General features: G+C 40.0%; 1 protein-coding gene across 6 annotated transcripts in view; it reads left to right on the forward strand.

Annotated features, from left to right (window-relative positions):
- The first annotated feature begins 13,331 nt into the window (after positions 1 to 13,331).
- ATP6V0A1 (ATPase H+ transporting V0 subunit a1) overlaps positions 13,332 to 27,730 on the forward strand; it is a 58,834-nt gene continuing 44,435 nt past the window's right edge. For 5 of the 6 annotated variants that reach the window (XM_086687358.1, XM_086687354.1, XM_086687356.1 and 2 more), the window contains exons 1-2: positions 13,332 to 13,469; positions 15,494 to 15,657. In XM_086687358.1, the coding sequence (XP_086543484.1) occupies positions 15,541 to 15,657 (117 nt within the window). In that variant the 5' untranslated portion in view covers positions 13,332 to 13,469; positions 15,494 to 15,540. Of the gene's footprint in view, positions 13,470 to 13,778; positions 13,794 to 15,493; positions 15,658 to 27,730 lie in introns of those variants that run through there. The other variant, XM_086687355.1, reaches the window with a different exon arrangement.

The raw sequence follows: 27,730 nt of genomic DNA on the forward strand, positions 1-27,730 counted from the left end.
ATGAGTGAAGTCATATGATATTTGTCTTTCTCTGACTAATTTCACTTAGCATAATACCCTCCAGTTCCATCCACGTAGTTGCAAATGGCAAGATTTCATTCTTTTTGATTGCCGAGTAATACTCCATTGTGTGTGTGTGTGTGTGTGTGTGTGTGTGTGTGTGTGTACACACACACACACACACCACATCTTCTTTATCCATTCATCCCTCAATGGACATTTGGGCTCTTTCCATACTTTGGCTGTTGTTGATAGTGCTGCTATAAAAATGGGGGTGCATGTGTCCCTTTGAAACAGCACACCCTTTTCCCTTGGATAAATACCTAGTAGTGCAATTGCTGGGTCGTAGGGTAGTTCTATTTTTAGTTTTTTGAGGAACCTCCATACTGTTTTCCAGAGTGGCTGCACCAGCTTGCATTCCCATGAGTCCGAGTCTTGATTTCAGCTCAGATCAGGATCTCACAGTTCATGAGTTCAAGCTCCAGATCAAGCTCCACACTGACGTTGCAGAGCCTACTTGGGATTCTCTCTCTCCCTCTTTCTGACCCTCCCCCGTACTCTCTCTCTCTCAAAATAAATAAGAAGAAATTCTTTATGTTGATTTATATATTTGTAATCGATCTCTTTCTTTATATAAGTAGCAAAGTATGCATAGAAAAACATTGTTGGGGCTCCTGGGTGGCTCAGTCGGTTGAGCATCCGACTTCAGCTCAGGTCATGATCTCACAGTCCGTGAGTTCAAGCCCCACGTCGGGCTCTGTGCTGACAGCTCGGAGCCTGGAGCCTGCTTTGGATTCTGTGTCTCCCTCTCTCTCTGCCCCTCCCCTGCTCATGCTCTGTCTCTCTCTGTCTCAAAAATAAATTAAAAAAACATTTTAAAAAGTTAAAAAAAAAAGAAAAGCATTGTTAATTTACTTTTCCAGTTGTTTGGTTTCAGGTAATGCACATCAAATATGTTTAAATTCATGAGATCATAATGATGCTAAACAAACAAAAAACTCCTTGGGAATCACCTTGGAAAATACTAGAGAACCAACTAATTATTCTACTAAAAACTTGAAATAAAGAGAAATAAGCATTTATCCTGCCTTTTCTGTTTGAATTGTACCTCAGAGTAACCAAATATTTGGTGAGGGAAAATTCTTAGTAGTGGCTCAGTCAGTAGAGCATGCAACTCTTGCTCTTGGGGTCATGAGTTCAAGCCCCATGTTGGGTGTAGAGCTTACATTAAAAAAAAAAAAAGAACTTATTTATAGAATAATTTCAGCTCATAAATGAAGGTGGAGTGATGAAATGTCACCATTTTGTAACCTCTAGTAAAATAACAATCTAGATAATGATCATTAATGCCTGCTAAAACTCTGACATGGAAATAAATGGGGAACTCTATAATTGTTGTATCAGTCTAACAACACCTAAGCCCCATGTTGGGTAAAGAGTTTACTTAAAAAGGGGGAAAAAAAAAAAAAAAGGAAAAGCCAGTCAACCAATTACAATGTATGGATCTTATGTAGATCCCGATTCAATCAAACGTTGTAGGCAAAACAAAACAAAAAGGTTTATGAGACAGTTGGGGGAATTTGAATATTGATATTTGCTGACATCAAGGAATTATTAATAAATTTTAAAGTGTGATACTGGCATTATGGTTATACTTTAAAAATAATCCTTGGGAGTGCCTGGTTGGCTCAGTCAGTGGAGTATGAGACTTTTGATTTGAGGGTTGTGGGTTTGAGCCCCATGTTGGATGTAGAGATTACTTTAAATAAATAAAAATAAAAATAATCTTTAGAATTAAGAGATACATACTGAGTTATTTACAGTTGAAATGATATTTCATCTAGGATATGATTCAAAATAAGTCCAAGGGGAGTGGATAAGCATACAGATGCAAGCAGGTTGGCCATGTGTTAATCATTGTTCAAGCAGGTGCATAGAGACTCATTATATTACTCTCTCTACTTTTGCCTACATTTGAACTTTCCCATAATAAAAAATACGAAGGTTGTTTTGAGGATGAAATGTGTTCATATATGTAAAGGGACATGTCAGAGTTGCATGTGCATATGCAAAGTTGACATATCATTGGTGGCAAAAAATGTGCATAACACTTTTCCCTATCATGCACTTGAACCAGTCAAGAACTGATGGTATTCAAGACAACTTTCTGTTAAACCCATTCTGTGGCACACAAGAAGACCTCCCCGACTCCTTCCTTTCAACTTTCCAGTTGGAATCAAGAGCAGATCTTCAAAACAAGACACTCAATAAGTACGGTAAGTGTTTAGCAGCTGTGCACATTTAAGCAAAGCCATTTAATTTGTGAAATCTGGCCCTTTTCCCAGGAAACCATGTTTCCATTTCACAATGTAACAGAGCAGGAAGAATGTGAACTCTTGTTCCGACATAGATTCCTTGTGTTTCACTCAGATTTCCACATTTTCATTGTGCTCTGGGTGTGAGAGTCCAGCTGTGCGTTGGTGGAGTGACTCATTTTTCCAAGACACATATTTCCATGAATCCCACAGGTCACTGATTGGTGTGAAAGAGCAGTCAGCACAGATTTGGTTCCTGGATCCATCATATGACTTAAGAGAGATGATTTAAAGTTTTTCAATGGGCTTATATTGAAAGAAGCAATTCAACCATTCAGATAATTCGTGTTCCAAAACATTTAGCATTTTCAAGTGGTTATTAAGAGCAGCTATGTGATACTATAAGGGTATGCAAAGGAAATAGAAGTATAATATATGTCCTTTGGGGGTTTAATAATCTCACTGAGGGGCACCTGGGTGGCTCACTCGGTTAAGCGTCCAACTTTGGCTTGAGTCACAATCTCACAGTTCGTGAGTTCAAGCCCCGCATCGGGCTCTGTGCTGACAGCTCAGAACCTGGAATCTGCTTCCAATTCTGTTTCTGTGTCTCTCTGCCCCTCCCCTGCTCACATTCTGTCTCTCACTCTCAAAAGTAAATAAACATTAAAAAAATAAAAAAAAAAAACCAATAATCTCATTGAGGAAATAAACATGCAAGAAGTAGAAAGATTCCCAAATAAGTAGATGATATCCAATACAAATGTATATGAGATATATCCATCAATGTTTAGGAGTTCTAGAGTAAAAGAGTGATCAAAATGACAAGAGGCTATCTGGAAAAAAGTTTCATTTACAAAATTTTTAAATTATTTAAAATTTACAGAAAGGTTTTTTTTAAGTACAAAAAAAATTTTTTTTGACCCATTTGAGAATAAGTTGACAACTTGATGTCTTTTTTTTTTAATTTTTTTTTTCAACGTTTATTTATTTTTGTGACAGAGAGAGACAGAGCATGAACGGGGGAGGGGCAGAGAGAGAGGGAGACACAGAATCGGAAACAGGCTCCAGGCTCCGAGCCATCGGCCCAGAGCCTGGCGCGGGGCTCGAACTCACGGACCGCGAGATCGTGACCTGGCTGAAGTCGGACGCTCAACCGACTGCGCCACCCAGGCGCCCCGACAACTTGATGTCTTAATCACCCAAATACCTTAGTATGCATTTTCTGCATTCTGATACATAACCAGAGTACAACCATCAAAATCAGGCAATTAACTTTGATACATTTCACCATCTGATTCTCAGCGGCCTATCAGATTTCATCATTTGTCCCAATAATGTTCTTTATAGCTCAATGATCCAATCTGAGATCACACTTGGAATGTTATTGTCACATCTCCTCAGTCTCCTTCAATTAGGGGCACAGTTCCTCATTTTTCCCTTGACTTCCATAACTTTGACCTTTTGACCTTTCTGAAGATTACCAGACAGTTATTATGTAGAATGTTGCTTGACTTGGGCTTGTCTGATGTCTCCTCATGATGGATTTAGGATATTTATCTTGGGTAGGAATAGCACCATAGGAATGCTGTGTTCTCATCGTCTTCAATCAGGTGATACATGGTTTTGATTTGACCATTGCTAGAGATGTTAACCTTGATCAGTGGTGAGGTGGTGTCTATCGGACTTTTCCTGTGTGAAGTTACTCTTTTCCTCTTTGTCATACGCAAGTTATTTTGTAGGGTGATATTTTGAGACTAAATAAACATTCCACATTTCAATGTCTTGAAAAGCACCAATTACCACAACTTACCCAATAGCAAATAGTTTGGATAGCTCTAGAACTATTAAAGAAATTTAATTTATAATTTAAAATATAATATAATTTAATTAAAAAAGGAAATCTCCAGGTCCAAGTGGTTTTAGTGAAGAAATCTACCAAACATTTAAAGACTAGAAAGCTTCTAAAATTCACTCACCTTGGGGTGCTTGGCTGGCTCAGTTGGTAGAACACACAATTCTTAATTTCCACATCATGAGTTTGAGCCTCACGTTGGTTGGAGAGACTAAAACAGATAATAATGAAATAAAATCCACTTACCTCACAGGTTTTTACTCAAGTCTCTTGTTGTCAATAGCTATACATATTGCCAGAAAATTTTAAGGTTCCAAAGTGTGTGTGTGTGTGTGTGTGTGTGTGTGTGTATTCGTGTGCACACGTGTATTTTTAAAAAATTTTATATTTCAGTAATTTCTACACCCAATGTGTAGGCTTGAACTCACAACCCCAAGATCAAGAGTTGCATGCTCCACCAATTGAGCCAGCCAAATACCCCCAAGTATATTTTATTTTTTAATAGAAATAATTGTTCACCTGTATTCATAATCTCGAAACCTCCGAGCAAAAAAAAACTTGTAACAAAAATAGGGGCTCAAGGCGGTGGGGGGGTGGTGCCTGGGTGGCTCAGTTGGTTAAGCGTCCGACTTTGGCTCAGGTCATATCTCACGGTTCATGAGTTCAAGTCTCACATCAGGCTCTGTGCTGACAGCTCAGAGCCTGGAGCCTGCTTCAGATTCTGTTTCTCCCTGTTTCTCTGCCCCTCCCCCGCCTGCACTCTCTCTCTCTCTCTCTCTCTCTCTCTCTCTCTCTCTCTCTCCTTAAAAATAAAATAAAACATTAAAAAATTTAAAAATAAATAGGGCTCAAGGCAATATCCAACTGAAGGTTCCTTTTTGAGAACCTCTTTCTCCTTCTCCTACGAAAAGTTTTCTTCTCTGCAGATCATGCCCTTGTACGTTCTCCCTAAAAATGTCCTGCAGGCTCCCTTTCCCACAACTCCCTCCTTAAAATACCACACAAACCTGGTAAACTGCTATATAAAACAAAACAACTCAACTGTAAAGCATAGCAAATCTCCAGCCTTAAATAAGGATGTGATCACAAATACAAAAAACTACATCAGTTTGTCACAAGTTAAGAAAGTGCATTTCCAATTTTATTTTCTTTCTTTCAAAAATATTTATTAAGTAGGGGTGCCTGGCTGGCTCATTCGGTAGAGCATGCAGCTCTTGATCTTGGGATCATTGAGTTCGAGCCCCATGCTGGGTGTAGAGTTTACTTAAAAAAATTATTAACTATATATTGAATGTCAAGCACTAAGTGGGCAATATGACCGTTCAAGTTAAATACATCCCTTGACCACTGATCCAACCAGATCCTTTCTACTGGAATTTTCCAATGCATTTCTTCATTCCAGATCTCGCCTTCTTTTTCCAAGTTACTAGAAACCCAATACAGAAACATTTGCCAGATTCTCTACTTCAGAAATCTCCTTGAACCAGTTTCTTGTTTCTCTGGCAAATATTTCAGGCCTGATGTCACAGAGGGTCTTCTCTGCCCTATGTCAATCAATCCTATCCTTTCCTTTCTTGCCATCTCAAGTTTTCTGAATTAAAAAAAAAATTTTTTTTAGCGTTTATTCATTTTTGAGAGAGAGACAGAGAGAGAGAGAGAGAGAGTAGAGAGAGAGAGAGAGAGAGAGAGAGCATGAGTGGGGGAGGGGCATATAGAGAGAGGTAGACACAGAATCCGAAGGAGACTGCAGGCTCCAGGCTCTGAGCTGTCAGCACAGAGCCCAACGAAGAACTCGAACCCATGAACTGCGAGATCATGACCTGAGGCCAAGTCAGACGCTAAACCAACTGAAACATCCATGCACCATCCCCCGCCCCAAATTTTTTTAAATGAAGAATAGTTGACACACAATGTTGCATTAGTTTCAGGTGTACAACATAGTGATTCAACAACTCTATATGTTATGCTCTGCTCACCAAAGTGTAGCTACCATCTGTCACGATAAAATGCTATTATAATATCATTGACTATATTCCCTATGCTGTACCTTTTATTCGCATGACTTATTTATTCTATAACTGGAATCTTCTGTCTCTTACTCCCCTTCACTCATTGTCGTGCATTCTCCCCACCCCCATCTTCTCTGGAAGCCATCAGTTCTCTGTATTTATGGTTCTGTTTCTGCTTTTCAATTGTTTATTTGTTTGTTTTTTAGATTCCACATATAGTGAAATTATATGGTATTTGTCTTTCTCTGTAAATTTCATTTCATCAAGAGCTTTTTTCCATGACATTCTTAACTTTCAAAGTTAAGAGGTTCCTTGCCCCATGTGTTGGTCACAAGAGTCTTGAGGGTTACATAAAATGTCACATGCCTCAGGCTCATTCATATCTCCTTGTGGATGTAATCACTAGCAGAGCTAAAGGAAGCTGACATTTCTTTGAGCTTCAAAGGAAGTCTCAAAATCTATTATGAAGGGATTTTTACTTTTTACCAAAAGACTTTTATCTTAAACATTGAGAGGCTTTGAAAGCAGAAGCAGCGTGTTATTTTGGGGAACAAAGGGTGAAACGGCAAAAGGGACCACTTCTATGGAAACACACTGCTAATCAGTATTTCAAGAATGATGGTCAAAGGTAGATTATAAGTCATCTAAAGGTGGTGGCAGGCGAATTCTCTCATTCAACACTAAAATCAGTTCCTGGGGCGCCTGGCTGACTCGGTCGACGAAGCATGCAACTCTTGATCTTGGGGTCATAAGCCCCATGTTGGGCACAGAGCTTACTTTAAATACATACATACATACATACATACATACATACATACACACATACATACATAGAATTGGTTTAAAACGAGTTCCATGGCAGAATAGTTTAAGAACTAGAGTTCATTTTGGGGTGCCTGGGTGGCTCAGTCAGTTAATCGTCTGGCTTCGACTCAGGTCATGATCTCACAGTTCATGAGTTCAAGTCTTGCATCTGGTTCTGTGCTGACAGCTCAGAGCCTGGAGCCTGCTTGGGATTCTGTCTCCCTCTCTCTCTGCCCCTCCCCCGCTTGCACTCTGTGTCTCTCTCTCTCTCTCTCAAAAATGAATAAATGCTAAAAAATTTAAAAAAAAGAACTAGAGTTCATTTTTACACAAAAGGGAAAAACAAAAAATCATTTTACTAGACACAAAACCATCATTAAACTGAGCAACATCTCAGAGGATGCAGACAAGCGAAAGTAAAATTTTATTTTATGTTTTTAAACAACTCAAATTCCTTTTTTTTATTTTTAAAGTTTTTATTTATTTATTTTGAGAGAGAGAAAGTGCAAGCAGAGGAGGAGCAGAGAGAGAGGAGAGAGCTAGAATCCGAAGCAGGATCTGCGCTGCCAGCAGGGAGCCCAATGAGGGGCTCGAACTCATGAACCACGAGATCATGACCTGAGCTGCAGTCGGATGCTTAACCAACTGAGCCACCCAAGCTCCCCATGAAAGTAAACATTTTTTTTAATTTTTAATTTTATTTATTTATTATTTTTTTAAATTTACATCCAAATTAGTTAGCATAGAGTGCAACAATGATTTCAGGGGTAGATTCCTTAATGCCCCTTACCCATTTAGCCTATCCCCCCTCCCACAACCCCTCCAGTAACCCTCTGTTTGTTCTCCATATTTATAAGTCTCTTATGCTTTGTCCCTTTCCCTGTTTTTATATTATTTTTGTTTCCCTTCCCTTATGTTCATCTGTTTTGTCTCCTAAAGTCCTCATATGAGTGAAGTCCTATGGTATTTGTCTTTCTCTGACCAATTTCACTTAGCATAATAGCCTCCAGTTCCATCTATATAGTTGCAAACGGCAAGATTTCATTCTTTTCGATTGCTGAGTAATACTCCATTGTATATATATATACCACACCTTCTTTATCCATTCATCCATCGATGGACATTCGGGCTCTTTCCATACTTTGGCTGTTGTTGATAGTGCTGTTATAAAAATGGGGGTGCATGTGTCCCTTCGAAAGAGCACACCTGTATCCCTTGGATAAATACCTAGTAGTGCAATTGCTGGGTCGTATTTTTAGTTTTTTGAGGAATCTCCATACTGTTTTCCAGAGTGGCTGCACCAGCTTGCATTCCCAGAAAGCAAAATTTTAAATCACAATTTTCCTGTTTGCTGCCAACTACTTGCAGGTGAAGAGTTGGAAAATTACACAGACGAAAATTTTCTTCCCAAGATTGGTAAGCAAAGTGTACTAGGTTGAATTGTAATCCCCCAAAACTCATGTTCACTCAGAATCTGTGAATGTGACCTTATTTGGAAAGAGCGTGTTTGCAGATATAATCAAGTTACAATGAGGTCGTAGAGGATTAAGGTGGACCCTGATCCAATAGCTGGTATCATAAGAAGAGAGAAATTTAGAGGTGCCTGGGTGGCTCGGTCAATTGAGCATCAGACTCTTGATTTCAGCTCAGGTCATGATCCCAGGGTCATGGAATCCAGCCCAGTGTCTGGGTCCTTGCTGAGCATGGAGCCTGCTTGGGATTCACTCTCTCCCTCTGCCCCTCTCTCCCACTCGCGCTCTCTTTCTCAAAAAAAAGGGGGGGGGGATTTGAATCTAGATACTGACACACAGAGCAGAATGCCGTGTGAAGATAGAGGGAACGACAGTAGGGATGCACCTAAAAGTCAAGGACTGCTGAGGATGGCAGGCAATGACTACAAACTAGGAAGAGAGAATGAAGGATTCTTCTCTAGAGCCTTCAGAAATATCATGGTTTCAGCCTTCCAGTCTCCAGGACTGTGAGAGAATAAATTTCTGTTATTTAAACCACTCAGTTTGTGCTAATTTGTACAGCAGCCCTAGGAAACTAATACAAGAAACATATGGAAAGGAGGGACACTGAGTCAATATGTATTTCAAAACACTTGGCTTAACTTTAATACTCTCCTGTAAGCCCCATCTAGGAATTTAAGTTGGATGAACAAACATGAGCTGACCTTTCACTACTGGGACTTTGGACAATTGTGGTGCATTCATTCAAACTAAAAAATAAAGGGAAAAAAAGAAAAACATTTATTTTAATCATTCCACTATAGATTCTTGTAGATTTTTGAGACTCTGCAAGATCACTGCCTCTGTTGTCTGCTTTGTCTTGGTAGTGAAGAACTAATTTTTGTAGATTTTATTGAAACATTTTCAAAAATGCTAGGCAGCTCAGTTTAAGACACCCAGAACTGCATTACTTGCTAAGCTTCATTTAGAATTGCTCACATTTTCCATGGATGTGTGATCAACAGCATTTTATATTTGATCTTGTTGGACATATGCTGTACTTGTTCAACAGAAAGACGAGCACAACCCAGAAGATCCTTTCATCTTCTTTCTTTCCTCCAGAAGCATACAGGTAATCAGAGATAAAATCAACATAAATGCTTGATTATTCTGGATCAAAGTATTTCTTTCATTTTTGGGCTAAGTTGGTGTATTTGCCTACTATGATGAAAATAAAATCTGATTTTGGTCTAATATTAGTACTATTTCTCTTTTATTTCATTAGCCTTTGTCTCCTCTTCTGCACAAAATTCTACTATCCTTCGATGCCCATCTTGAATGTCATGTCTTCTTAAAGCCTTCTCCAGGGCCGGCCAATAGGGCCAAATGGTAGCTCTCTTCTCTGGGTTTCCATAACCTTTTGTTCTAATCTCTGCTATATTACATATGTTACATTACAGTTAGTTGTTTGTCTAACTCCTCTGATGGACTGTGGGCTCCTTGCTCATTTTTGCATTTCCAGCTTCCAGCATTATGCCCAGTATATAGCAAGCACTTAGTAGATGTTTGCTGAAGAAATGATGGATTTTTGATAACTGAAAGCTATTTTTAAAAGTATTCTTCATCATGGAACTTAAAGAGTGTTATACCTCATAGGTATGCTTTGATGTAGAATAACTTTGAGAACTGTAAATGGAATACAAACATTAGCACTATTGTGCTGAACTTGATCCTGCAAAGTTGGCACTGACTCCTCACACCTTTTTTGATTTCTAGCTTCTGCTCTGAACCTTTCCCAGCTGTCCCTCATATCTCTGTTATAAAAATAGAAGAATCTGTTACAAGCTCTCCTCCCCACCGGTAATGAAATCCATAAAATAAAGGGGATAAAGAAAAGAGGCAGGGGGTGATCATATTCTTTTTTGTCTGATACCTGTGTTTTTTTGTTGATAGTAGATTTCTATTAGGAGGCCCCCATTTCTTTCAGGGTCATCCATTCATTCATTCACTCAAGAAATAGTACTTACTATTGAATGAGTAGGCCCGATGCTAGGGGAGAAAAGGAATTTATAGTTTGGTGATAGGAAAAAAAAAAAAAAAAAAAGCCAGGTAGAAAGTACTGTGTTTTCTAAAAGAGACACAGACAAGTCCATGAGAATTTCAACGAGGAAAATGAAGCTCAAGAACCAAATTGCTCAAGTTCACACACCTTGTAATCGTTAGAGCTGAGGTTTATTTCTCTTAAATTTGATACTAGATGGAATAAATGGAGGAACTGAGATACAAGCCTAGGTCAGGCTGGTACAAAAGCCTGTGCTCTGTGACACTACACCATGCTGCTTCCCATTGGCTCCTGCTTTAGTTATCTGAAAGAGGCTAACGGACCTACTCTACTAGGATATCAGCAAAGAAAATAAAAAGGGTAAGTGGGTAGAGGCAAGAAACAAATGCAGGACACACAATTAGCATGACATAGCAACTGACTAAATGTGGAGAGAAAGAGAAAGAATGGAATTAGAGATGGCTTAAGCTTGGAACCTGGGTAGCCAGGAAAACAATAATGCCATCAGTAGGATTAATGATCTCAGGGAAAGGGCCAGTTTTTTATTCAGTGAGAGCTCTGATCCTTCGAAACTCTGCTGTCATGTCACCTCCTCAATGTAATCTTTTCTGAGATTCTCAGGTCCATTATACGGTATTTTGTATCTCAACGACAGTAAGGTAATGGCGATGATAATTAACAGTTTTTGAATGCAGACTGAGGGCTAAGGGTGTACTAACTTCCTTTTATTCTTCACAATAACCATATGATGTAAGTATTATTATTAACCCCATTTTACAGAAGAGGAAACTGGGGCTTAGAGAGTCCTAATGCTATAAGTATGAAATGTCAGGGGCACCTGGGTGGCTCAGTAGGTTAAGCGGCCGACTTCGGTGGCTCACGATTTGTGAGTTCGAGCCCCACATCAGGCTCGCTGCTGTCAGCTCAGAGCCCACTTTGAATCCTCTGTCCCTTTCTCTCCACCCCTCCCCCACTTGTTCTCTCTCAAAAATAAATAAACATTAAAATTTTGTTTCAAAAAAAAGTATGCTTGTCACATAATAAGTATGAATCATTGCACTCATCTCTCTCCTGTAATTACTGGAACTTTCTTTCTCACTGAACTGTGAACTCCTCTAGGATAGGAAGTGTGTCTGTTCCATTTTTCCTTTCCCCAGCAGCTGGCACCACGTTCGCCACGGGTTCGGCCTTCGGCAAGCATCTGTTGCCTGAATGGCATTATTCAGGCGGCTTGAAATTCCATCCCTGAGCCTAGGAGAAGGGAGGTGGATGGAGAAATAGGTATGAGTTCCACACATAGACATTTACACCTGACAAGAAGCAGGACTGCCAAGGTAGAGAGCATGGAGGGAATAGAACACTGGAGAAAGATTGATGGCAGGAGATGACAGAAGCCAGAAAAGGGACTTGAGAGGATATACTTTCAAGGAAACCATGAGAAAAAAGAGAGTTCAAGGGGATTGAGGTGAGTCCAGATGAAAGCCTGTCTTAAAGGTGGAGTATGAAAAATTTGTGGTTAGCAAGCACCTGACTCTGAGGTTTAAAAAAAAAGGGGGGGGGGTGCTTTTTTTGAGTCTCATAAAAAGGAAATGATAGTCATTGTGTAATAGTATTCTAAAACTTGGCAGGCTTTCAAGTGTGAGTCTCTATCTGCCTTGCCGGGAAAGTTGAGACAGCTAGGGGACGTTGAAGATCACAGGAAGATCACATTGAGGACCATATTGAAGATCACCTCTCCAAGGTGCTACTTCTCAACTAAATCGTAATGGAGTCGAGTTATATCTTCACTCACAATATGAGATAGAAAATTCAAATAAAACGTCCATTTTTGCCCTTCATTATTAGTTTTAGGCTGGTAAACAGGATTGATGAGGTCTGTGCCAAGTGGACAAAATTATCAGCATTAGGTTTTTATCCGAAGTATCTTCTTCACTACACTTCAATCTCAGTAGGGTTCCACCACCCACAGAGACTGAATAACCGGTTTTCCAAGTTTTTCCTGATGGAGCTCTGGTTACTACAAATGATTTGGGATCCCTACTCCTCCTTAGGGAGTCGATATCAGAATTGAGAAAGGCGTTTTTTATAAAGAGTAGGTAGCACCACTTTTGCGTTTTAAAAAAACCCAAACTTTAAGTTATTCTTCTAAGGTTTTTGAGGAATAGAAAACCCTTCAGTGGTCAAATGGGCCCGCAGGAATCTTGCCGAACAAGATAAAAATTTACTCTCACAACACATGGTCTTATGGGGATTTTCCCACCAACTGGAGGAAAATAGAGCCTGAACGCTTGCTGGAGGGACTGAACCAAGCACTTTCCTAAAAAGGGCTTTTCCACACTTAGGTGAAAGAGCCCCTGTTCAAGGCTCTACAACGGATCTGGCACCTTGAGCAAGGTGTTGCTCACTCCGGGGCTTAAATGTTCTCTTCTATAAATTAAGGGTAAAGGGTGCGTGTGTATGTAGAGGAGCCTGGACTGTAAGCGCTTTTAAGCTCCTCTCCAGGTCTCTGGTCATTTCATAATGATTTCTCCCCTTCCTTTATGTTTCTTCTGTCGAAAAAAAGCTGTGAATTCTTCGGATATGAAAAGAAAAAAAAGCAGGCAGTCTCGCCTCAAGGGTAAGTATTAGGGAGAAGGGATTCTGAAGGGCGCGGGGACTCAGGGCCTCCAGCACCCGCACCAGCAGGCCCCACTGGAACCCCCGCCCCGCGGGACCGGGTGCCACGGCCGCGCGCACAATATGGCGTCAGCACTCTGGGTCTTGCCCGCGCCCCCGCGACTCTGCACTGCGGCAGCCGGCCAAGGCTCCACCCCATTGGCTGACTGCAATGAGGTCATCGTGGGGGCGGAGCCAGCCGCTACGCAGGGGCAGGGCTTTGCGGACGCACGCGCGTCGAGCGCAGCTGTCCCGAGCCGCGGAGGCTGCGGGCTTGGTTTGGGGCGGCTGCTTTGGCTGCGGCCCGGCCCGCGGCTGAAGGTGAGCCGGGGATGTAGGTACAGCGCAGCAGGGAGCGGCCCGGGAAGGGCACAGGAAATCGTTCTAACAGCCTCCTCGCTTGTCAAAGGAATTAGCAGGGATCTTAGGTCTTTGAGAGGAAATGGGGTTCACCCCTCTTTGGGCGCCCCTCTTGTGGGCAGAGGAATTGGAGGTTCGCTCCTCTTTGGAGGCCCTGATCCCTCCCCCCCATTTAAGGTGGAGGCGGAGGAACTGAAGGTTATTGGGTAGGCAGAAAAATTTGGGGGGCTTCTTAAAGGGGCTCCCCATTTGAGGGTTCCCCCCTTTTAATCGTCACTTCTGGAGGTAGGTGTGCCTGGGCTCAGAGAATTCCTGCTTTCTCACTGGGTAGACAGGAAATGAAGCAGGTGAATTTGAGTACCTCGTAGGAGACGAAGACTGGATGACAATAATGAGGCGGGCGCCGGGCGCTTTATTTGTATTCATCTTGTGCAGAATTACTGTTTCTTCATATTTTGTTTTGTGACATCGTCCCACCCTTGAATCGCTTTGGCCTGGTTTTCTGTTTGGCTCCAGTGGGATAGAGATGTTCTCGGGAGACTTGTAATCATTAAAGAACAGAAGCAGGGAGGCAACTCTGGAGGCTGTCATTATTGGCAGCCCCTGAACTATGCTGATCAGGCATAATTTTACCGGCTTTAGAGGCTGCGGAATCTCTCCTTGTTTGGGGGAAGATGTGGGAGGGTTGATAACAGCTGTTTTGAGTGACTCAGGTATAGACGATTTTAAAGTCAAGCTACGTAATCTCTTGAGAAATCCTTGCTTATATATGAGTGTGTTATTGTGTGCCTTGAACATCAAATGCACAAAGGTTTTGTCATTCAGATTTCTCAAAATGTCTTCCAGCCTTGCAGAGTAGCTCTTTTTTGATGCCAGTTTCACCTACCATTATGGATGCCTTCGTGATACTAAAAATACTGTATGGTGTGGTGAGTTTAGATACTGTGCAGTCTGTGCCTTACAATAGCTGATTGCGAACAAATAATTGCAGTTTCAGGACCACTGATAGCGCCATTGTCTTTCATACCGGGCGAGGATAAGACAGCCCTAAAAGAAATCTTTATTGGCTTATGTATGAGAAGCTTTAACAGATGGAAGAATGTAATTAATCTTGAAGGATGGGGATAAGAAACGGAAAGCTAAGGAGGTGGCCAGTTTATACCCTGTGGCTTGATAAAAACTGCTTTGTCATTATCAATGTACTCCTGGCATGCTGGACTTGAAATCCAGCTTAATATGCAAGCTGGCTTTTTTTTTTTTTTTTTAAGTAGGCTCCACACCCAACCTGGGGCTTGAACTCATGACCCTGAGATCAAGAGTCACGTGCTGTACCCACTGAACCAGCCAGGCGCCCCTCTCTCTCTCTCTCTTTTTTTTTTTTTTTTTTTTTTTTTTTTTTTTTTTGATAATGCTGATGTGTTTAGATTCCTTAGGGAGAAAATGGTGTTTTCTGAGAAGTTGGAAGGTTAAACCCTTTAAGGTAGCCTTAGCTCTAGGGTAGTGCTGGGACTCTGAGAGTTAGAAATGGGCAGTAGAGGGTAGAAAACTAATTTCAAGGGAGACATCCTTTATGAGAGGGTAATCTAGGTCTCTTCTGTTTGTTTCCTGACACAAACCAAAAACAGGTGGTGTAGTGTGAACGCCACTGAGTCATAATACCCTGTCCAGGGTATTTAAAGAGCTGTTTGGGAATCCCAGTTCCTGTTTTTAACCTGGATACATTCTTATGTATTGAGATGCCCCAAAGTATTGTCATTTGATCCTGGTGTTGACTGCAAAGGAAGTGACTTTTCATCTGCAGGAGAGGATTTAGTAACAGTCTTTTGCAATTTCTTCTTTCCATCTTTCTAAGCAGGATGTTAAAAATCTGTCTGCAAGGGGTAGAAGATATGGAATGCAAAACAAAAGAGCTTTACTGCGGTGTTGTTTGCTCTTAGCCCTCTTGGTAATATCTGAGGTCATGCGGTTTTCTCTCTTTGCTTTAGGTTGGAAAGAAATCCATACACTCCATTGACTGGCACTTTCTGCCACCATGGGGGAGCTTTTCCGGAGTGAGGAGATGACGCTGGCCCAGCTTTTTCTACAGTCAGAAGCTGCTTATTGTTGCGTCAGTGAATTAGGAGAACTGGGAAAGGTTCAATTTCGTGATGTAAGTAGTTGTGGGGCTGCTTGTTGAATACCGCTAAACTGTTTTTTCTTGTCATGGCTAATTGCCTTATGATGAATGTTGGGTTTTATTTGCAAAAATAACATTATAGCACTGGCTTACTGTTGGTAGAGTGTACATTTCGAGTTGTCTCTCTAGAGGTGAGAATGTTTGTGCCAAAATTTCCATGATTTTACTAGTTCCCCCTTTGCAAATAATCCTATACAATCTCAAGGTAATTGATTGGGATGTGGGTAGAGGACACACCAAGGCTTGCACATTGCTTTTGGCCTCTTTAACACCTGTGGCAGGTTATTTAAAAAATGTCATAGCTCTTCCATACAGTAGGACATGTTTATTACAAAATCTGATGCATCAACGTACAGATATATAAGTAAGTATATACTAAATATCCATTATTTTGAAGCATTATGCTGAGCACTTAGAGAAGATATCTAAAGAAAATCAGCAGTCTAAGAGTATAAAAAAGTATGCCCTAAGGGGCTTGCAGTCTGCTGAAGAAGGCACAACATACCCTGTTGAAAGGAAAGAGGAGGGGGCGCCTGGGTGGCGCAGTCGGTTAAGCGTCCGACTTCAGCCAGGTCACGATCTCGCGGTCCGTGAGTTCGAGCCCCGCGTCGGGCTCTGGGCTGATGGTTCAGAGCCTGGAGCCTGTTTCCAATTCTGTGTCTCCCTCTCTCTCTGCCCCTCGCCCGTTCGTGCTCTGTCTCTCTCTGTCCCAAAAATAAATAAACGTTGAAAAAAAAAAAAAATTAAAAAAAAAAAAAAAGAAAGGAAAGAGGAGTTAACAGTTCCCTAATTACGCATCTCAAAGCTCCGTGTACTTTCACTGATAACATTCACGGTAGTTGTGGTTTTACATTCACTAGTGTTAGTAGTGTTAGTAGTTGATTAGTCTCTGTCTTCTACTGTCATCTTAGGATGCTGAAGACAATCGTTGTATCCTTTGTGTCCACATACAGGATACTGTCAGCATTTGTTGGAATGAATAGGTGACAGAGGAGTGGTCAGAATGGGGTGGGATTAATCAATATTGGCTTCCTGGAATTGGCACACTGAAATTACACTAATATAGTCCAGTGACATAGTATATTTTTTATTATCTTTGAACCTTCTTATGCCTTCCCTCTTTGAATGTTCTCCTACCTGATTCTGATTCCTTTTCTTACCATTCTGAGGGCTCACTGTTGTCTTCCACTAACCTCTCTTATCTTCTCCGTCTTGGCTTTCTGTGTCATTATTCCTCAAGCTGTCTCCTCTGCTCTGTCTGGAGAAGCTTGTCCATAGCCACATCTTCCTTTACCACCTTTTTTGATGACCTCATCTATTCTCAAATCTTCCATCTTATTCGTTGAGCCCCAAATCTATGTCTCTGGCCCTGACAGTTCTCAAACACCATCCGTAAATTTACAACTCTCTAAGAATTTTGTCATTTCTACTTCTCATGGTAGCCTGTCTAAATCCCAGCACCTTACCTTCTCCCAAACTATTTCTTCATCCTGACTTCCTAAGTTTGAGCTAATGTATTGATAGTCTTCCAGTTTTCTAGATTTGAGACCTAAATCAAACCTAAGTCACCCTTAATTTGAAACCAAAGGAAGTTGGTCCTACAGTGTCTCACCCTTCCTAACACCCATTGTATCTATTCAGCATTTTTTTTTTTTTTTTTTTTTTGAGGGAGAGAGAGGGTGGGAGGGGCAGAGAGTGTGGGGGAGAGAGAATCCCAGGCTTTCAGCGCAGAGCCTGACATGGGGCTCAAACTCACGAACCGTGAGATCATGACCTGAGCTGAAATCCAGAGTTGGATGTTTAACCGACTGAGCCACCCCTGTGCCCCTCTCTTTAGCATTCTTAAATTTTACTTATGATGTATTGCAACCAGACAAAAAATTATAGGGAATAACATAATGAATACCTCCATTTCTACTGTCTACTTAAGAGATAAACATTCATGTAATTGAAGGCTCCCGTGTAGTCTTCCTGCATGCTATTTCTCTCCCCACCTCCCCACAGGTAACATTTGCAATGATTTTTGCCTTTTTTTTTTTTTTTTTTTTAAGTAAGTCTATGCCCAACATGGGGCTTGAACTCATGATCCCAAGACTGAGAGTCACATGCTCTACCGACTGAGCCAGCCATGTTTGAGCCAGCCATGTTTTGCTTTTATCATTCCCATGTATTTTTATTTTTTACTCTTGCTACATATGTGTGTATTGCTAAATAATAATATATACTAGTATGATTTTGCATGTTTTAAAACTATATGCATGGCATATTGTATGTATCTTTCAGCACTGTGCTTTTGAAATTCATTATTTGTGAGATTTGACCACCTGTTACAGGTAGCATTAGTTCATTTCTTAAAATTGCTATATAGTTAGGGGCGCCTGGGTGGCGCAGTCGGTTAAGCGTCCGACTTCAGCCAGGTCACGATCTCGCGGTCCGTGAGTTCGAGCCCCGCGTCGGGCTCTGGGCTGATGGCTCAGAGCCTGGAGCCTGTTTCCGATTCTGTGTCTCCCTCTCTCTCTGCCCCTCCCCCGTTCATGTTCTGTCTCTCTCTGTCCCAAAAATAAATAAACGTTGAAAAAAAAAATTGCTATATAGTTATTGTAAGAATATATACAGTTTATCATTTTTTCCTTCTGATGAACATTTAAGTAATTGCAGTTCTTTGTTATTACGGTGTTGCAAGGAAGATTCTTGTATATGTCTCCCGGTATACATGTGTGATAGTTTCTCCAGGGCAGTGGTTCTCAAAATTTTTGGTCTAAGGTCCTCTTTACACTCTGAAAACATGATTGAGGATCCTAAAGAGCTTTTATGAGTTATAGCTGTCAATATTTATTGTATTGGAAATTAAAATGAAGATATGTTTAAAATACTTATTTAAAAACTCCCAATAATAAACCTGATATGTGTTATCATAAGTAGTATTTTTTTAAAAAATAATTATATTTTCCAAAATAAAAGAATTGCTTTGCTTTTATATTTTTGAAAATTTCTTTAATGTCTGAATTAATAGAAGGCAGCTGGATTCTCCTATCTGCTTCTGCAGTCATCTGGCTGTGATGTATACCATGAGCCTCTGGAAAACTTCACTGAATATTCATGAGTGAGGATGAAAAAGGCAAATGATGTTTTAGTGTCACTGTGTAAAGAATATTGATTTCACGGACTTGTTGCTGCTCTGGGGATTATAACTAAGAGGGGCATTGCTGAGCATCCTGTGCCTCTTTAACTGTTAGGTGTTGTGAAGTGCTGTATTTTTGTTGTTTTAATTTGAATTTTCTTGATTAGTACGCTCAGTATCTTTTTATCTGGTTATTGGACATAATGGGTTTCATTCCCATGAATGTCTTATCCATATCATCTGCTTGTTTTTCTATTGGGTTGCTTACCTTTTGCTTACTGACTTACAGAATATGTAAAAGTTCTTCATGTATTTTTGGAAGCTAATCTTTTACTAATCCTTTACTGATAATTTGCCTTGTCTTTTCCCTTTGTTTAAAAAAAATTTTTTTTTTAACATTTATTCATTTTTGAGAAACAGAGTGAGTGGGGGAGGGGCAGAGAGAGAGGGAGACACAGAATCTGAAGCAGGCTCCAGGCCCTGAGCTGTCAGCGCAGAGCCTAACACAGGGGTTCGAACTCACGGACCGTGAGATCATGACCTGAGCTGAAGTCAGGTGCTTAACTGACTGAACTGCCCAGGCACCCCTGTCTTTTCTCTTTGTTTATGGTATATGTGGTCACACGTAAAATTAATTGTTCTTTTTTGCTTATTAGTATTTTTTCCCTAAATTTTTATTTTTAAAAATTTCAAAGCTGAATACTCTGCAGTCGATTCACCACTTGTTAACATTTTGCTACGTTTGATATAATCTTTTTTACTGCACTATTGAAGAGTAAGCTGTTTCTTCCTTTCAAGTCTTTATTCTTTTTTTTCTTATTTTGCCGTGTACCTTAAGACCTTTACTAACAGGCAGAAGAAGAGTAACGGCAAACTAATACTGGTTAGGATTGTGTTCAGCTATATGTAACTGAAAACCCAAGTGATAGGGGTGTACTTTCTCATGTAACATGAGGCCCAGCTTCACACTATCACCAGTGTCCTAAGATCATCCTATATTTCTTTTTGGCCATCCTGGAGCATTTGGCTTTTGTCCTCATAGAGGACCACCAAAGCTCCAGGCATTGCATGCATATTCTAGGCAAGAAGAAGGAAGTGCAGGGAGAAAGGAGAAGTACTTCTATCAGGAGAAAAAAACAAAACAAAAAACAACTTTCTTAGAAATCCTCAGAAGAGTTTCCTAATTTTTGTTGGCCAGAATTATGGCATAGTCTAGCTGCAAGGGAGTCTGGGAAAAGAGGCTTTTCAGCTGAGCAGTAACTGCCTTAAATGAACATTTTTTAAGTTTATTTATTTATTTTGAGAGAGAGAGAGGGAGGGGCAGAGGGAAGAAGAGAGAGAATCCCAAGCAGATTCTACATTTTCAATGCGGAGCCTGATGTGGGGCTTGATCCCATGAACTGTGAGATCATGACCTGAGCCAAAACCGAGTCAAATGCTTATCTGACTGAGCCGCCCAGGTACCCCTGGGGTTTTTGTTAATAAGAAGTAAGGCTATGTATGTGTCACATGGCATTCTTGTCTATGCTCCTGACTTTAAGGGGAATCTAAGTTTGTTTGTTTGTTTGTTTGCTTCTTTCTTTCTTTCTTTCTTTCTTTCTTTCTTTCTTTCTTTCTTTCTATAATCTTTACATTCAATGTGGGGTTGAACTCAATGACCCCAAGATCAAGAGTTGCATGCTCTTGCAACTGAGCCAGCCAGGTACCCCAATATTTCACAATTTTATTTATTTATTTATTTGTTATTTTCAAGTAGGCTGCACACCCAGCACAGAGCCCAACTTGGGGCTTGAACTCATGACCCCGAGATCAAGGCCTGAGCTGAGATCAGGAGTCAATGCTTAACTGACTGAGTCCTCCAGGTGCCCTGTTATTTCACAATTTAAATAAGATGTTTACTCTTAAGTTTTTGGAAAATTCTATTAAATTATTCAGATTCCTTTGAATTTCTGATTTTCTAAAGTTATTGCCACAAATGATTGCAAAATTTTATTGAATGCCTTTTTCTTCATTTGTTGAGGTTATCATGTTTTTTTCCGTTAATCTATTAATTTGGTAAATTACATATCCAGATTTTTTTCCTACTGTCTTTTTTAAACAGCTTTACTGAGATATAATTTGTCCATCCAAAGTGTATAATTCAGTGATTTTTAGTATATTCACAGAGTTCTACAACCATCACCACAGTCAGTTTTAGAACTTTCATTACCCTGACAAGAAATTCTGTCGCCATTAACACTCACTGCCTGTTTTCGTCCCAATCCCCCTCCTCCACTTCTACCCCCTGGAAACCACTAATCTACTGTTTCTGTGAATTTGCTTATTGTGAACATTTCATGTCGGTAGAATCCTATAATATGTAGCCTTTTGTGACTGACTTCTTTCATTTAGCATGTTTTCAAGGTTCATCCATGCTTCAGCATGTATCTTTAACTTTCTTTATAGTATCTATTTTTCATTTGAAAATGGGCAACATCTTAAAGTGGGTGGTTTCAGTATAAGATAGAGCTGTTGCCTATCTTCTCTGCAAAACATACCACCACTCTGGGTTTTAGAGACAATTGAGTGGGACATTTTCCTCGCTCAATTTGTTCAAAATCTTGTGTGACTCATCTGTCCCCCCATCCACTCTTCTCTTTGACATGCTTCTCTACTCTTTAATCCCTTGCCGTTTAACACTTACAGTCACAATGATAGTTTGCATTTTTTTGTTGCCATATTGAACATTTTACATTATTATTTTAGGCATTCCTCGCAGCAACTCTGAGAAGTAGAACCTACTTTTGAATAGTGGAACTTGCCATTCTCATATTATAGACTAGTACCCCAGGCCACAGATGAAAATATCTACCCAAGACACACAGATCTGTACCCCCAGACTACTTTTTCTTAAGTTTATTTACTTATTTGTGGGGGGGGGGGCACACAAGTTGGGAGAGGGGCAGAGAGCGAGGGAGAGAGAGAATCTGAAGCAGGCTCTGCCCTGTCAGTGTGGAGCCTGATATGGGGCTTAAGCCCACAAACTGTGAGATCATGACCTGAGCTGAAATCAAGAGTCGGACACTCAACCAACTGAGCCACCTGGGCACTGCTGTCCCCCCCAGACTGTCTGACTCTGCTGCCTATGATCTTTTTAATTGAGATAGGCAAAAAAAAAAAAAAAAGTCACCATTTTACAATGTACAATTCATTGGTTTTTAGTGTATTCACAGGGTTGTGCAATCATCACCACTATCTAACCAGAACATTTCATCACCCCCCAAAAAAGCCCTGTACCCATTAGCAGTCACTCCTCATCCTCCCTTCCCCTAGCCCTGGCCAACCATCTAATCTATCTCTGTCTCTATGGATTCTCTAGTTCTGGACATCATACATAATTGGAATCATACAATATGTTGCCTTTTGTGTCGTGATTCTTCCACTTAGCATATTGTTTTCAGGATTCATCAAGATTGTAGCATGTATTAGGACTTTGTTCCTTTTTATGGCTGAATGATATTCCATTGTATGCATATACCGCCTTTTCTTTATTCATTCATCACTTGAACATATTGGGGTTGTTTCCATTTTTTGACTGTTGTCAGTAATGCTGCTGTAAGCATTTGTGTACAAGTATTTGTTTGATTGCTTATTTCTTTTGGGTGTGTACTTATGGGTGGAATTGCTGGATCATATGTTAATTCTATGTTTAGTTTTCTGAGGAACCTCCAGGAGACTGCTTTTTACAGCAGCCACACCATTTTCGTTCCCAGCAGCAACATATGAGGGTTCCAATTTCATCACATCCTTACTGTCACTTGTTATTTTTCATTTAAAAAATTTTTATGGGGGCGCCTGGGTGGCGCAGTCAGTTAAGCGTCCGACTTCAGCCAGGTCACGATCTCGCGGTCCGGGAGTTCGAGCCCCGCGTCAGGCCCTGGGCTGATGGCTCAGAGCCTGGAGCCTGTTTCCGATTCTGTGTCTCCCTCTCTCTCTGCCCCTCCCCCATTCATGCTCTGTCTCTCTCTGTCCCAAAAATAAATAAAAACGTTGAAAAAGAAAAAAAAACTAAAAAAAATTTTTATGATAACCATCTTAATGGCTATGAAGTGGTATCTCACAGTGGTTTTGATTTGCATTTCCCTCATGGCCAATTATGTGGAGCATCTTTTCATATGCTTATTGGGCAATTGTATAGTTGTTGGGTTTTTTTGTTTGTTTTTTTTTTTTTTATGTAAAATCATCCTTGCAAGCCTGTGTAAAGTCAACTCGCTCGTGAGGTGTATTTCAAAAGAATTTGGGGATTCGGTTTCCTAATATTGTATTAGGATTTTTTTCTCTTACACGGTAGTCCCCCTCCTTATCTATGGAGGATACGTTCCAAGACCCACCATGGGTGCCTGAAACCACAGATAGTACTAACCTGTGTGTGTGTGTGTGTGTGTGTGTGTGTGTGTGTGTGTGTGTGTGTGTGTTGTTTTTTACTATACAAATATACATGATAAACTTTAATTTATCAATTAGGCACAGTAAGAGATTAACAACAATAATAAAATAGAACAATTGTAACTATACTGTAATGAAAGTTATGTGAATGTGGTCTCTCTGAAAATATCTTTTTCTACTGTACTCACCCTTCTTGTGAGGATGTGAGATGATGAGATGCCAATGTGACGAGATGAAGTGAGATGAATGACATAGGGGTTGTCATGTAGCGTTAGGTTACTGTTGACTTTCTGACTATATGTCAGAAGGAGGATAACTTGGTTCTGGACCACAGTTGACTGCAGGTAACTAAAACTGGAAATAAGAAGGGAGAGACTACTGTATTGATAAGTGATACCGGCTTGTAATTGTCCTTTGTCAAACTATTCTCACCCTGTATCAAGCTTATACTGGCCGGTCTTATTTGTTAGTTGAGGAGCGTTCCTTCATTTTGCCTCTGGAATAATTTTCTAAAGATTTGGGTTTATCTAGTCTTTAAAAGATTAGTACAAACTATCTTTACACCTTCTAGGCCTGACGTTTTTACTTCTTTATTATTTATTTATTATTTTTCTTATTTTTAAAGTAAGCTCTATGCTCCATGTGGGGCTTGAACTCATGACCCCAAGGTCAGGAGTCCCACGCTCCACTACCAGCCAGGCGCCCCTAGGCCTGATATTTTTTAGATGGATATATTTTAACTGTTGAAATTTCTTTACTGATTATAGGCTTATTCTGTTTTTGTTTTTTCCTTGTCAGTCTTGGTAAATTATATTTTTCTAGAAAATTGTTTTATTTATTTCTTTTAATTTATTTATTTTTTAATTTACAGCCAAGTTAGCATATAGTGCAACGATTTCAGAAGTAGATTCCTTAATGCCCCCCTCCCAAAACCCCTCCAGTAACCCTCTGTTTGTTCTATGTTTATTATTTTTGCTTCCTTTCCCTTATGTTTATCTGTTTTGTATCTTAAATTCTTCATATGAGTGAAGTCATGTGATATTTGTCTTTCTCTGACTAATTTTGCTTAGCATAATACCCTCTAGTTCCACCCACATAGTTGCAAATGGCAAGATTTCATTCTTTTTGACTGCAGAGTAATACTCCATTGTGTATGTATACCACATCTTCTTTATCCATTCATCCATCGGTGGACATTTGGCTTCTTTCCATACTTCAGCTATTGTAGATAGAGCTGTTAAAACATGGGGGTGCATGTGCCTCTTTGAAACAGCACACCTGTATCCCTTGGATAAATACCTAGTAGTGCAATTGCTGGGTCATAGGGTAGTTCTATTTTTAATTTTTTGAGGAACTTCCATACTGTTTTCCAGAGTGGCTGCACCAGTTTGCATTCCCACCAGCAGTGCAAAAGAGATCCTCTTTCTCCTCATCCTTGCCAACATCTGTTGTTGTCTGAGTTGTTAGTGTTAGCCATTCTGACAGGTGTGAGGTGGTATCTCATTGTGGTTTTGATTTGTATGTCCCTGATGATGAGTGTCATTGAGCATTTTTTCATGTGTTGTTTGACCATCTGGATGTCTTCTTTGGAGAAATGTCTATTCATGTCTTTTGCCCATTTGTTCACTGGATTATGTGTTTTTTGGGTGTTGAGTTTGATAATTTCTTTATAGATTTTGGAGACTAACCCTTTATCTGATATGTCATTTGCAAATATCTTTTCCCATACCGTTGGTTACCTTTTAGTTTTGCTGATTGTTTCCTTCTAACTTAATTGCATTATCATAGAACATTGTATAGTGCCAATTCTTTTCTATTTTTCTTTCTTTTTTTTTTCTTTCTTTTTTTTTTTTTTGAGAGAGAGCAGAAGCAGGAGAGGGGTAGAGGGAAAGGGAGAGAAAGAATCTCAAGCAGGCTCCACGCCCAGTGCAGGGCTCTATCCCATGATCAAGAGATCGTGGCCTGAGCCAAAATCAAGAGCTGGATGCTCAATCGACTGAACCACCCAGGTACCCCAATATCAATTCTTTACTGAGATTTGCTGTATGACCTATTTTGTGGTCAATTTTCATAAAGAATTCTTTTTTTTTTTTTTAAGTTTATTTATTTTGAGAGAGTGTGAGAGCAAGCGTTGGGGGGGGGGGGGGGGGGAGAGAAAGAATCCCAAGCAGGTTCTGCACTGTCAGCACTGACCTCTGTGCAGGGCTCAAACTCATGAACCGTGAGATCATGACCTGAGCCAAAACCAAGAATTGGACACTTAACCCATTGAGCCACTCAGGCACCCCTTCATAATGAATTCTTTGAGTTCTTAAAAAGAGAACTGTAGAGGTGCCTGGGTGGCTGTTGGTTAAGCGTCTGACTCTTGATTTTGGCTCAGGTCATGATCTCACAGTTTGTGAGACTGATCCGGAGTTGGGCCCTGTGCTGAGAATGCGGAGCTTGCTTGGGATTCTCTCTCTCCCTCTTTCTCTGCCCCTCCCCCACTGTCTCTCTCTCTTTCTCTCTCTCTCTCTCAAAATAAATAAACTTTTTAAAAAAGAGAGAACTTTGAATGCTGGGATAAAAAAAATATGTCTCTTTCTAAATATATATATACACGCATATATTATACATATATATGTATATACATATATACATATGTGTGTGTGTACATATATATATATATATATATATATTAGATTAAACTCATTTATTAGGTTGTTCACATTTTCTCTATCCTTATTAATATTTGGTAGACTTAAGGCACCTGGGTGGCTCAGTCGGTTAAGCGTCTGACTCTTGGTTTTGGTTCAGGTCATGATCCCAGCGTGGTGGGCTCGAGCCCCAGGTCAGGCTCCTCAGTCAGCATAGAGCCTGCTTAAGATTCTGTCTCTCTCCCTCTGCCTCTTTCTCCCCTGCTAGTGCTTTGTCTCTCAAATTAAAATATATGTATATATTTGGTTGACTTAATATATCAATAATTTAAAATTGTATTTAAAATTTCCTATACATAGATTTGTCAGTGTCTCCTTGTGGTTCTATTAATTTCTGTTGGAAATATTTTGAGAATGCCTTCCTTGCCCGTATGTTTTGGGGTGCCTTACCTGAAACTGGCTGCCGTTGAACTTTGCCTCCAGATAATGAAACCAGTAAAGTTATCAGTCTTGTGGCTACTTTAACTTCAGTGTCATATTTATTGAAGTAGAAATTTCTGAACGAAAGGCCAAGATACTGCCTGCTCAGTGAAAAAAAAGTTTTATTAGAAATATCTAAGTTTAGGATTATTGCATCTTCCTGGGAATTGTTCTTATTACCATTTTGTAATGATTCTCATACTCTACTAATGTTTTTTGCCTTAGATTTCCTCTGTCTAATGTTAATATAATAATACAAATAATGTCCTTAATAGTTTCTCTATCATCAGTCTGTCTCTCTTACAATTTATTCTTCATGCACAGTATTAGTCTTCAAAAAAGTAAATTTTTAAGAAGTATTTTTTAAAAATCAGATTATTTGATTCCATTCTGCCTGTGGAATAATTTTTCCCCTTCTCTGAATATATGATTTTTTTTTTTTTTTTTTTAATGTCTCTGAGTCACTTGTCAAAGTCTTTCTGCTTCATTCTGCCTATTTCTGCTTGGTGAATTCTGTCGTATCTCCCAAAGTCCCAGCTCTGGTGTTTCCTTTGTACATTTATTCCACTTAGTTACCCATTTTTTCTCATAGTTACTCCTACATATGTTCATTTCTTTCTTTCTTTTATTCTTTTCTTTTTCTTTTTTTCTCCCACTTTTTTTATGGATGTAAAATTTATATTCAGTGAAATGCATAGACCTTAAGAGTACAATTTGATGATTTTGGTAAATTTTTATACCTTTGCAACTACTACTCCAGTCAAGATATAGAATATTTCCATCATCCCAGAAAGATATCTTATGTGCCTGCTTCTGGTCATTCTCCACCCCCTGTAGGTAACCCCTGTTTTGATTTCTACAATCATAGATTAGTTTTGAACTTTATGTAAATGGAATCATACATTGCAAAGTCTTATGTCTGACTTCGTTCACTCAACCTAATGTTGAGATTTATCTGTTTTTTTCATTTTTTAAAATGTGTTTTTTTTAAATTTTTTTTTTTCTTTTTTTTCAACGTTTTTTTTTTTTTATTTATTTTGGGGACAGAGAGAGACAGAGCATGAACGGGGGAGGGGCAGAGAGAGAGGGAGACACAGAATCGGAAACAGGCTCCAGACTCTGAGCCATCAGCCCAGAGCCCGACGCGGGGCTTGAACTCCCGGACCGCGAGATGGTGACCTGGCTGAAGTCGGACGCTTAACCGACTGCGCCACCCAGGCGCCCCTTAAAATGTTTTTTAAATTTATTTTTGAGAGATAGAGCACTAGTGGGGAGGGGCAGAGAGAGGGAGACACAGCATCCAAAGCAGGCTCCAGGCTCTGAGCCATCAGCACAGAGCCTGACGTGGGGCTAGAGCTCACGAACTGCGAGATCATGACTTGAG

This window comes from Puma concolor, chromosome E1, assembly GCF_028749965.1.
Source record: "Puma concolor isolate L17-30 chromosome E1, mPumCon1.1.hap2, whole genome shotgun sequence".
NCBI classification, from domain to species: domain Eukaryota; kingdom Metazoa; phylum Chordata; class Mammalia; order Carnivora; family Felidae; genus Puma; species Puma concolor.